The sequence below is a fragment of the Meleagris gallopavo genome, chromosome 22 (assembly GCF_905368555.1).
Source record: "Meleagris gallopavo chromosome 22, MGAL_WU_HG_1.1, whole genome shotgun sequence".
Classification (NCBI taxonomy): domain Eukaryota; kingdom Metazoa; phylum Chordata; class Aves; order Galliformes; family Phasianidae; genus Meleagris; species Meleagris gallopavo.
In genome coordinates this window covers 13,325,469-13,338,004 of record NC_139425.1, presented here as the reverse complement: position 1 = coordinate 13,338,004, position 12,536 = coordinate 13,325,469, and the positions used below count along the sequence as shown (strand labels likewise).

Sequence of the window (12,536 nt, the reverse complement as noted above, 5' to 3'; positions counted from 1 at the left end):
TGCTTGCATGGAGAAAGTGTGGAGAAAATAACTGGAGAAAAAAAAGGGGGAAATGTACATCCTATTGCCCACAAACGGATCTGTCCCTCCACCTTTGTGTTGGTTATACCAAACACATTTTGATGTTGTATGCTGTATTTGCATCAGACATTTAACCTATGTGCAGCAGTCAAAGATAGGGCCAGGAGCCTTTTTGTCTTGCTATAGGGAGATCAGAAAACACTGCTTATAGGTGCTGATTCTGAGATCTGGTTTGTAAAGGCAGTGATGCTATTTCCAGGGCCAGAGGGAAAAAGGGAGACCCTGAAAAGTAATTAAATACTGTGTTATCCAACACTCAGTACTGTAAGCCTATCATAAATCAAATAGCTCAATTCCCAAGAAAAGCACTTTACAAAGAAGACGCACATAAAGGCTCACCTTTTCAACAATGATGAGGTCTCCTACTTGTATGTTAGAGCTCTTCACCTTCACAGTCCCTGCAGAGGGAAGACAGCAGTGTCACAGCCCTGTGCAGCAGGGCTGCTGCCCATCCCCCATTGACAGCTCTGACACTGCAGCCATTACACCCAGGAAAACACTTTCAGCACGCGCCAGGCAGACAGTGGTGCAAAACCAGGAAAACTGCAACAGCGATCCACCTGCTGCTTCCCCAGGTGGGTGAAAAGCTAGAGCTCAGCTCCCCAGGCCGAGATCTGGAAGCCACAACTAAAATGGGCACATCTTCAGAAGCAGGCTTGCTCCGTCCTGAGGCACAGCGCTGTCTCTGGTCACCTCAGCTTCCTCTCCTTCACCTCTGCAGGGACACAGCCTGAACCGCCCCTGCAGAGACCAGGCACTACACAGCACACCTGTGTATTTCTTTCTTTGCAGTTGCTCCAAACAGAGAGTTAATTTAACAACTGGCTAGTCATTTCAGATCGCTAGCCAGCTCCTGATTTGCCCTCTCAAACTAACTAGCTTTTTAAAAATCCATTAAATTGAACCTTGCCTCTCCGTGTCTGTTTTACTTCAACAAAAACCTCTGTAAGGTGCTGTGATTTGGGTAGAGTGGGGAAGGCACGTGGCAGCTCGCCCTGGCACAGACAGGGCTCCTCCTGTACCTCCATTCAGGGCTAACTGGCCAGATAGCAGTGCAGGGGTGAAGGAGAAGGGGGAGGAGAGGGGGAGCAGAAATTAGCACAAAGCACAAAGGTCACTGGGATTTTACTACTGGCAGTCCCTTCATTAGCATCCTTCTCAGGATATGCTTCAGTGTTTCTGCTCCAAATTAACAATGAAAGCCTTTCTGGGCTCCTGGCAGCCTGCTGCTTTGGTGACACACTGTGTGCTTAACAACATGCTTCATCACTGCTGCTAATAAATGCAGACTTCCTTGCATGCTGTAATTATTCCTACAAATTATAAGCAGTCATGGCCCATTTCACAAATATCTCATAGGTCTTCTGCAGATTCTGGGTTTTGCCATGGGAGAGATTTAGATTTTGGGTTGTTTGTTTGTTTTAAAAAAAGGTAAACAAAACGTATGCTGGGCTAAACACACCCCTGCCAGGCAGGAAAAGCACCAGGGATTAAGAGTCCATTACGCAGAGGCTTGAAAAGAAAAGCTGTGCTCGGAGAGGATGCAAAAAAGCATCCCTGGCAGCCTTCTGCACGGCCATCCAAAGCTAGGTGCTCTGACACTAAAAGGGTCTGACAGATAACATCTCTTCCTCCCCTTTTAGGACGGTTATTCATGGAACAACAAAAAGTGCTTTGGAATATTCCTCTGTGCAAAGAAGGTTGGAATCCCGTACAGCACAGCACAGCACCCCTGTGCAGAACAGCCCATGGGAGGAGAGGAGCACTGCTTTAACCCCATGGGGGGGCTTCCTCTTAAAGATCACACGGATTCTGTTGGTGGTTGGCAGTATAGAAATCTTCCTGCAGGGCTCGGGAATGGAAGTTTGGTTTTGTATCACTTTTCCTTAATGAAAGAAAGTAGTGCTGGAAAAAAAAAAAATGCTCTGGCAAAGCTACAACACAATTATTTCCTATCATTACATGCATTAAAGGGCTTTTTGCATCACTACTCTGAAAACAGCAAAATCCTGCTCCAAAATGTTTTCTATAAAGGAACTGGAACAGATTTGCCTTGCTCAATAACCCTCCCAACATCAGCTGTTTTAAAGTAAAAGGAGCCCTGTAAGCACTGCATGCTTTTACAACTCTTGTATACATATGCGAGATGCCCTTTTTAGGTAGCAGAGCTAATTCTGCTTCCCAGCCATAGCCCTGGCCTCTCGTGGATGACATCTCTGCAGTCTGCACCATATGTCCCACCACGAAGGCGCAGGACCAGATGTTTCCTTTGACTCAGGACTCCCATAAAGCAACTTACTTGAATTGGTTTTATTTTGATCTTGGGAATTCTGCACTACCTTTCTCCTTCTGTGGGGAAACGAGCTCCTAAACATTAGATGTTTTCTCACACGTTTGAGAAACTAGCTAATAACACAACTTCATTCCCAATATTGCTCTGTTATTAAAGTATGCCTATAATAAGAAATAGCTGCTTTTACAAAGGCACTTAGAAGTGCTTTCTAGGTACACCCAGGTCTTTAGCACAATCACAAAAAAGCAGCTAGTTCTGATCTCTTCTGTTAAGAAAAAAAATGTGATACTTGTTTCATTCTGAATTGTTTGGTTTTGATAAAAGCCAGAAAGGAGACAATATAATGCAAGCACTTTGCTGCCACTTTATCGATGGCCTTTGGAATCATCACCAAATTTGCAGCGCGATGGACGTACCACAAAGCAGATTATTTAAAGTATTCAGCCAGGAGAAATGCCTTTTTCTGTCACATGAGCACTTGAGATCTCGCCGTAGATGTGCACAGCTAAGGCAGAGTTCAGAATAGTTCGTCTGGCATTGAAGATTACAGAGCAGTTTATTGAAACAAGTTGAACGCCAAGAAATGAACGGGTGTTTTGGATGCACTGCACCCAACTTTGGGCTTCTGTGGCTTTATGCTGTATAAACTGCAGAGCAGGGCTCAGAGGGGTTGGGAAAATATTGTTTTTGTATGGCTGGTAAATGCCAATGATCTGTATCTTTAGGAGCACCCCTCGGTAGGAGGTCTCCTCCCATTCCTTTCTGTGGAGTCCCTCTCTGTTATGCAGTGCTACCCAAGGAAGGCAAGAGAGAGAAGAAAAACAAACCAAGAATTTGTGAGCACGGTTCTAAGCTTTCTATCATGCAGAAAGTCAGCACACAGCCTTCTGAACACAAGGAGGTTTGTAGGTTTATGAATAGGGGATTGAAATTTGATTATTTTTTATTACAATCCAAACAACTGTCTTTTAAAGAAAGAGCTTTCTATTAAAAAAAAAAAAAGCTACAAGCCACTGGTTTCATCATTTTGGAACACAAATGAATTGTAATGGTGGAGGATAAAGAAGGTTCAGAGAGATTTGTCTTATGATGTTAAAACAACACAGAAAATACCTGCCTGCCCTGCATCACACCGCCCTCCAGAACACTACAGACACTACAATTCAGCAACCATATAAAAAATAAAATGTGATTTTATTTTTATATAAATATTATTTTAATAATAAATAATAAAAATAATATATTTTATATTATTTTATTAAAAGAGGATTCTCACCTTTTCTCTACAAAGAAAGCAGCTTGGCAAGGCTTACAAAGCTGAGCAACCCCAGCACCCGACACAAACCCTGCACACAGGGGACTGGAGCACTCATACCTGCGCTTACCTGCACCCTCACTCAGAAGAGCACACGAGCACTTGTGTTGATTGGTACTTCAGAATGTTTATGCACATATGTGCTTAAGTCCCCTTACTTCATTGACACCAGAGGATGTGTGTACCCTCAGCCTTGACGTTGCTCTGGGGGAGTAAGGCTGAAGATGGGAAAACTATTCTCCAGTCACCTTAATGGCAGCTTAGTGCAATTACTCGGGGGAAATAAAAATAGCTTGGAGAAAGCTACAGAGCCATTAGATCCATTATTGCCAATCTCCAGGAGCAGCAGTGCTCAGCATCATGCCTCACCTCATCTCCCCCCCTGAGCACTGGCTGTAGCAGTGGAACTATTGTCAGTCTTCAACCAGCCAGCAACAATCCAGAGGGCTTCTGAGCAGTGCCCCTCTGCACTACAGGGCTGTGCCAGTATCCCAAAGCACAAACTGCTGCGAAACAAAAACAAATCAAGTCCTACCTGGAGTTTCCCAGCCGCACTGAAAATTAACGGTTACATTCAGCTGCTCTCAACTTAACTCCAACTTTGCTATTTGCTGCTTTTACTTCTGACCCAAAGAAGCCCCTGCTGGAAAGTCAGCCACCTTTTCCTGCTGTTCACACAGACACACACACTCAGAAACCCACCACCCACCCCCAGCCATGCTGGCATCGCACAGTGCTGCTGCGGTCAGAAATGCCTCTCAGCTGCGGTGGCCTTTTCAAATGCGATGTTCATGTCCTCTGAAAGCTCGGCTACTGACAGATGCCGAACTTCACATGAGACAGAAAATGGCTTTGCTCACCAGCCAACTTGATAATCACAAATAATTTTCTGTGCTTTTCCTACTCTAACCTACACTGCTCGAGGGTTTCATTACCGATTCCACACCAACCCCGTGCTAATAACAAACAAAGTGGCTTAGGATTTCCAACCACTGCCCAGCTGCCAATCCTCCTTGGGTTCTTTCACAAAATTAGAGAAGTTAAAGGATTGGGGGAAGGGAAATCATTCATGGGAAACGTAATAGCAATATGAAAAGAACTAAAGGAGAGGTCAGGCCCCTTATAGATCATTGAATGGAATCCAGAAGGCAACTCTTTTATATTTTTAAATAGATGTAGTATACCCCTCTCGGGTGAGGCTTTTGTTGGTTGCCAAGCATTTTAAATGTTGTAGTAAGAACATGTTATTAGAAGAGGATTTAATATTCAGAAACTCAGATTCCCCAGTTTGGAGATGTCTCATAATTCCCAGCATGTGAAACATACACAACCTTGAGCAATCGTTTTTTAAAAAGTTTTTTTTAAGTACAATTGTTGGAAGCCGTGCTTCTAACACACCTCGTGCACTGCGTCTTATTTCAGGGGTGTAAACTTTTATAGCAAAGACACTTGAAAATAAAAAAAAAAGTTGCTTAAATTCAGCTAATTCCCTTCTTAAAAACAAAGCCGTGGCGTCACCAACACTGTCACAGAATTAGCAGCCATACAGCAAGACAGCATTCAGTGTTTCAAACGAGAATTTAAATGCCTTTGTTATGCTGACAGAGCCGTAAACAACAGGCAGAGGCAGCAAGCAGCACCAGAGCTGCAGCCTGCGCTCATGGAAGCCAGGGCTCTGCATTCCTCACTGCTGGAGGAAGGGGCTAAAGAAGATGCAAACAAAAGTAAGAAAAGATTATCAATAGTGAGGAACTACATCTGTCACTGCCTACAGGAACATACAGAAGGTGTGGTAACAGCACGCACAATCTCTCCTAGCAAAAAGCTTGCACGATGCATGTCACAGAACTATGAAACTCAACAAGTATTGCATTTCAACAAGGGATGGAGTGTGTCAGTATGTAAGGCAATTCACCTGAAACGTAACAGGTGCACATCCAAGCTCCATCAGGACAGAGAACTTGCACTGAACTATGGTTTGAAGGAGGTATGCTGGAAGGGTTCCCAGACCTATGCACAGTCACAAGGCCCACCTCCAGCCTCCCATGTTGGATCTCCTTTTGCACAAAGCAGCTTCTGACAGTTTCACAGACTGAGGTTTGATTATTTGCACAAGCATTTTACCAAGAAATCTGACACTGTGGATCCTCCTCACTTCCTTTGGCACACAGTTGTTGCCATCAAGGAATACGAACTGCTAGTTTATAGGAATTGTTCGTATATCTGCTTCTCTCACCCACACTGTGACCAAGCAAGAAGCACAGGCAGGAAGAAGGACAGGAGAAAACAAGGAGAACAGCAGCAACCCAAAGAGCACGCATCTATTACAGCCCGCTTCACCCTGCTGTATGCTTGCAGCGTTTGCCTCCTCCTTCCATTCCTGCACCGCTTCTCTCTGCAGAAAGGAAAACATGTTTCCCTTCTGGGAAAAGCCACCTCTGAGCCCCAGGGTGATTCAAACCCAATTTCATTTCCTTTGGTTACTCAAATCTACCAAGAAGGAACAGTAACCTGGAGAAAAGGTTTGGCCTATGCCAGAACTGAGAATATTGAGAGTATGCAGCTTCCATCAGCTGCATGGAAGCCAATGGAAGCAGCTGCAAGCTGCACGGTGAGCCCCGGGGCAGCTCCTGCATGCAGCCAAGCAGTGCCTGGGCCATGCAGCTCCCAGCACAGCCCCACCCAGCCCACCCAGCACTCACCTCTCCCCGTGAGCTTGCTGTAGATCTGGGAGTTCACCTCCTTGTCGCGCATGTAACACCTGATCTCCTCTGCAGCCTCTCGGATGACGGTAACGGCGAGCACAAATCCCTGAAAGAGAACAGGGGAAAAGTGGATGGAAAGGCAGCAGAAAAGGCATCTGCCTCTAACAGGCACCGTGCTCTATATTCATCACTAGTAATGCCATTCATTAACTGAGAATGAAAGTTCCTGCCACAAATAAAAGCAACGTTTCTGGCACATGGAGAATGATGAGGATCGCCTGTACAGGTCAGACTTTATAACACGCCTGTCTGATTTCCTTCACTAAAATTGTACATGCAGAGTCCTAAGGAAGGGCTATTTATTTTTATTTTTTTAATGCATTCAGTGCTGCTTTTGCAAATGCTGAAACTGGGAAGCCATCAGATAACCTTATCAGAGAAGCATTGCACCCCACCGTGCTGTTCTGCACCACCACGGAAGTTTTCATTCCGGTAACCAACAAATTGAGAAAGCAGTGAACATTTCTCTCCTCTGTGCAATCTGCATCTGTGTGCTTAGCTAGAAATTCCTACCTGCTTCTCAAAAAGGAAAGGAAAAAAAAAAAAAAAAGCATTGGAATTTTCAGCTTATGTTTTAGCTGCTTGAAGAGTCTTCAAATAATGAGCTCAAAATATTCCCACATGTGCAGTCTCTCCATGCCATCACACAGGTCATCCTATCCCCAGCCCTGGGACTCGCAGCCAGTGCTGAACAAAGACCTTTCTTATGCTGCTTTCTGGCCACTCCTGAGCCAAACCCCAGTAGCTCACCTGGCACAGACAAATCACAACTGCCTGAACAAAACCAGAAAGGGATTCCTGTGTACTTATAGGATAGGCTCTGGTGAAATTCTTGTTGGATTCACACTGCAAATGCAACTAAAAGTACTAATTTGAGAGAGAAAGCAGTGCGATCCAGGCATTGACACAAACAGAGCAGCCGTGTCCTCAAGTTGCACTTTTACTTCTTTTGGACTTATGCCAAGGATTTTACTGTACTGGAAGCCTGAAAGGCAAGAAAAATTCCCTCTGCCCCTCCTCAGCCCACCCCCTCTTAATAGAACCATGGATTTTTTTTTTTACCCCAACCATTTCACAAAACAGCAAACAAATAGTGCTTGAGAGCACTGTGCTTTCATAATCAAATCTCAGTTGATTTTTTTAAAATGCTTCTTTCTTAAAGCAAAAAAGATTTCTAAGCTCGAAAATTTTCAAAGCTCAGGAAGGTGAGTGAACCCAACCTGAGTTGGTTTCTGCTCTGAGCAGCAGTCGGATCAGAGGCCCTTCTGAATCAACGCTATTCTGCAACACTGTAGGCTGAAGTGCAGCAGGAAAGATATTTACATAAAGAGAGAAATAACAGTTGTACTTGGGTAAAAGCTGGGGAAAAAATAAAGCTATCTATACGAAAGCATTTGCCAGTTTTGACTGGATCATGCAGTGCACTTCAGAGATCTAGCAGCCCCACACAACTATTCTTCATTACATCCTTTGACAGCATACGAGTTTCTGCTTCAAAGCTGATTATTACTGATTTCCTTTGATCAGACAAAACATGTGGCTATCAAAAGAAAAGGGCAAATGTTTAGAGGAAAAAAAGAGTATCTGCACCTTGAACAGGTATGAGGCTACACAAGTTTGTCTCTCTATATTTATATGTATGGTTTTTATTTAAAAAATGGCAGTTATTTTACATGCAGGGCTGTTTCTCAGGTTTCTCTCATTTGTTTTTCACAATGTGGTTAAACCATGAATCAGTCTGTTGACCTACGCCTAAACTGCAGGTCAAACTGTTTGGCAGGAGAGCATAATTTGCCTCCATTGCGCATATGGCCACTCTTTAAGGTCACTTCAGAGAGGTGCCCTTTGGTCCCGCGCTGCAGTAACCAGGCTGGTCTGGGCTCCCAGTGCTTGGGCTCCTTGGGAGGGCCAGATGCCCTCACAGACCCTCCACCAGCACACCCTGCCTTCGGAGAAGCTGTGAGCAACACACAAATCACCAGGGCAATGTGTTTATTCTGGTCCCCGCTTCACCACTTCATACACAAAGTCCCGATGCCTTTGCAGTCACCACGTGCAGTGCTTGAGAGCTCTGTCTCTGCTGGCATCCCACTGATGAACAAGGTAGAGGCAGAGACCTCTCACACCCCAGGGACAGCTGTATAAAACAGAGCCTAAAGCCAGAGCAGCTATCTCTGTGACGGGTACAGAGCAGGGCCTGAAACAGTCAGCTAACTAAATGATTTAAGGTACAGACTTACAGCCTGGAGAAAGGGCAGCAAAAGAAATTGTGTCAAAAAATGAAAGCTTCTTAAATAAATAAACCTCAAATCACCTACCAGAGGAACCCAGTATGTGTAGAGTGCACCAAGCCTCATTTCAACAACAAATTGAGAGCAGGCCAAGAGCAAGAAGTAAAGGTTGAAGAAGTATTTGAACTGGTTAAATAACACCTAACAAAAAAAGAAAACAAGAGAAAAGAGGTCAGTAACAGAGTTTGGAAGTTATACAAGTTGCACTAGTGCTCTGAAACATCTCTGCTTGTTTCTCCAGTTCATACATGGTCACCTAGGGTAGTCTTAAAGTACTCCTGGAAACTTTTCTAAAGATCAACCTACTCTTCCTGGCTGATGGTATCCTGGTTGGATGACACTGCCAGGCAGCCAGGCCCAAGTATTAACACAAATAAGTCATTTTGTTTTGGTTTTAAACTTCTGACTATCTCCACTCTGCGAAGAGACACTCAGCAAACAGCAACATCATTAGCTACAGGATTTGGTTTGCAAAAAAATCACACCATAGACATCAGAAAATGCCAGTGAACCCAGAAAGCTTGGTTTGTTTTAACACTCAACCAGACAGTGACTGCTTTCTGACATCAAAAGTGGGCAAAATCAGACTTGTTTCTGCTGCTGCCACCAGAAGTGTAGGACGGATGACCCAGCTGCTCAACCAGGGATGATGGACACCAAGGAGCTGCTGCCCATTCCACACAGCAAGCTGCTCCCCCAGCAGCAGCAGGGGAGAGGCACCAGTTCCCCCATCACCCCTCTGAATGTGGAGCTGTTCTGCTGGGGCACAAACACAAACCAGATGGCACTCATTTGCTTCTGTGCTCGCCTACCATAACAGCACTGGAACTGGGCACGGCGTTGGGTAGGATGACAAGAAGCACCTTTCCTCACACTTACCCCAGGGAGAAACGTAAAAAAGTTGTATTTCTGGTTGTTGATAACATTGCGGGGGTATCTCTGGTCTCTCTTCTCTGGATGGCCAAGCCAAACCGTACGAGGCCTTGGGTCTCTTCTCCCACAGCATCTTAAGCACTCACAGCACCTATGAGAGGAACATCTGATTTTAAATAAGAAGTTACTCTTTAACCATGATTCTCACACACACCCCAGGCCCTCTCCACCTGCCAGGTTAAACAGCCCAGGATCTTCCGTCAGCCACCTCTCATCTGCTACTGTTTTCCACCACGTTAAACCACCTTTAAACCAGGAGCTTTCCTCCTCACCAACCAGCAGGCCAGATCTACAAACTTACCTTGGTCTTACTAAGAAAACTCAAGAGAAAAATCTTTTTTCCACACACGACTGTGTACAATACCCACATCACAAAAGCTGTTTGCAACACGGAGCAAACAGTATGGTGGTGTGAGACACTCAAATTCACAAACTTTACATCAACAATATATTTTATTAACTTGGTATCTTTTAACTGGGAGTTCTCCTTTTCCTTTGCAGATGAAGAGCTAAGATAAATAGTCATTTTACCAGTAACTTGCCTCTCAAATAAGTTTGAATGGATAACAGATGAAACGGTGATGATCAGATTGCAATAAAAAAATAAAATGGTCTATAGGAAAAAAAAATCCCTTTTTTCTATAATGGAGGAAATCACACAAGATTAGCCTACATCTCATGTTTTAACTACAGTGAACTCAGAATGATAGAAATCCAAACAAGAGGCTTTGCCCACAGGAACAAGGCTGGTATTCACAGCCTCATTAGGACGTGCTTCCAGCTATGGTGGGAACCACTCAGCCCTTCCAGCCATCTGAAACCAGTTACCTTTGTTTATTCTGTGGGTTGGGCCTCTTTTGGGATCCTACTCATCAGCAAAAGGAGCTAGGTACCTACATCCAAATATTTACAATAGGACGAAGCTTGAACAGCGTACTACTGTCGTTTAATAGATATTTTACTTGAGCTGTTAGTTTTTACAATGTGATATTCACCAATATGCTCCAGAGAAATTTCCAGACATCTGGGCAGATTGTCAGGCCAATATCTAAACCTCCACAACAGACTTCCAGACACGTTAAGTTCAGTAACTTACAGAATATTTAGTCTGGAACATGCAAACAGCAAGCGAACCCCACCAGGTAAGCAGGACATTCCACCTTCAGAGCAGTGCGCTCCACCCAGCTGTTTACACACAATTACACTGCTGTCAGTCTGGAAGGAAGTTAATAGCTAGCACTGCAAAAGCCCTTACAACTGCTCCTTCCTGAAGGGCACTGCAACCTCCAGTACTGACAGCAACTCTGAAGGGAGGGAAGTGCAACGTAACTTCTCAAAAGTGAAGCAACCCAAATTTTCACACATGTTCTGCAATTGAAGCCACAACCTCCTTGAGCATTCCCACCACAGAGACACTTGGTGCTGTAGGACTTTTAATGTACAAACGGTGTGTTACTATAAGGCTTGAGAATCCATCTAAAAATACCAGTTCTGAGTACGCAAAGGCCATGGAAGGATCTGCCATGCAAAGTCACAGGTTTGTGAAATTCCTGCCCTGCTACACTCACAGCTTTCGCAATGCCCTGAATTACAGGGAAAGCAAACCTAAGACCTCATCAGACAAACAAAGGAAAAACTTCCTGCTCAGCAAGTTTTCAAAGGCAAGTACCAGAAATATCAACGTTCGAATTAAGAATACCCAAAATTTCTACCACAAGTCTCCTACACAGCCTTTTAATACATGGCTTCTAAGCAACATAAAGGTATTTGTCAAAAAGAAAAACAAAACAACTTCCAACCAATGAAATAATACCAACAATACTACACCCAGCAATAAGCAAGCTGTGTGCTGTGACAGCATTTAGCTGCAGAGCCAGGAATCCCACCAGGCACCGCCCCACTGCTCTGAGCTGGAAAGCATGCAGGGCAATGAAGGCTGATCTTTATCTCATTTATGTCCAGGGAAATCCCCAAAGAGAATGTTTTTAATTCTTATTTTCTAAACGAAAGCAGGTACCAGTCTCCAGGATGGCATTTAACCCTCCCCTTTTCCCCCATCCTTGTTCCCCTTCTGTCCCGCAGACTGCCTGCACCCTGCTGCGCCTTGCTGGGCATGCAGAACAGAACGGTGCAGCATGTCAAAGCCAACACTTATTCCTACACCAGTAGTGCCACTGAGTGCATGGCCTGGCACATTGCTAGCAATGGAGCTCCTGGTAGGAACACAGACATCCCTTAAGCACAGAATGATCACAGAATCCTAGAATCACCAAGGCTGGAAAAGACCTACAAGGTCATCCACTCCAACCGTCCGCCTGTCACCAATAGTTCTCACTAAACCACGTCCTTCAACACAACATCTAAATGTTCCTTGAACACCTCCATGGTTGGTGACTCCACCACCTCCCTGGGCAGGCCATTGCAGCACCTGACCACTCTTTCAGATGTCTTCCTGGAAAAGAAAAAATATATATATTCAAGTGTCATTGTATTTATTTCAACTCTGATGCTGTCATTAACGAAGAATGCATATCTAAGCTCACAAGTTCTGTTTGAAAATCCTCCATACACCATCCGCAGTCCTTACAGGGTGTTTTACGCAAACAGGAGTGGCTGCAGCAGCACTCAGTGCTTTTACAGCCCAGTGGCACATCCCACAAATCGCCCAGGGTCACGTGCAGGCAGGATGACTTCACTACCTGGCCTTTTGTATTACACTGCCAATGTTGCAAACTGAGTAAACACCACTTGTTACCACCCATGTGCACCCCCAGAGGCATGGGGTGCTTGCACAGAGCAGGGACAGCCACGTCTGGGTGCACCCTCCTGGACTGCAGTGCTACATGTCAGACTTGGGA

At 44.7% G+C, this 12,536-nt stretch overlaps 1 protein-coding gene across 7 annotated transcripts in view; it reads right to left on the bottom strand.

Annotated features, from left to right (window-relative positions):
- ATP9A (ATPase phospholipid transporting 9A) overlaps positions 1-12,536 on the bottom strand; it is a 52,585-nt gene that overhangs the window by 36,503 nt on the left and 3,546 nt on the right. For 2 of the 7 annotated variants that reach the window (XR_014887701.1, XM_085241373.1), the window contains exons 1-6: positions 12,058-12,078; positions 10,775-10,863; positions 9,625-9,769; positions 8,773-8,886; positions 6,392-6,500; positions 421-479 (exon numbers count right to left, since the gene is read on the bottom strand). Coding sequence is in view for 6 of the 7 variants with exons in the window: in XM_085241373.1 (XP_085097499.1) it covers positions 421-479; positions 6,392-6,500; positions 8,773-8,886; positions 9,625-9,769; positions 10,775-10,863; positions 12,058-12,063 (522 nt within the window). In the remaining variant the exon portion in view is untranslated. Of the gene's footprint in view, positions 1-420; positions 480-6,391; positions 6,501-8,772; positions 8,887-9,624; positions 9,770-10,774; positions 10,864-11,968; positions 12,305-12,536 lie in introns of those variants that run through there. The other 5 variants (XM_085241377.1, XM_085241376.1, XM_085241379.1 and 2 more) reach the window with 5 other exon arrangements.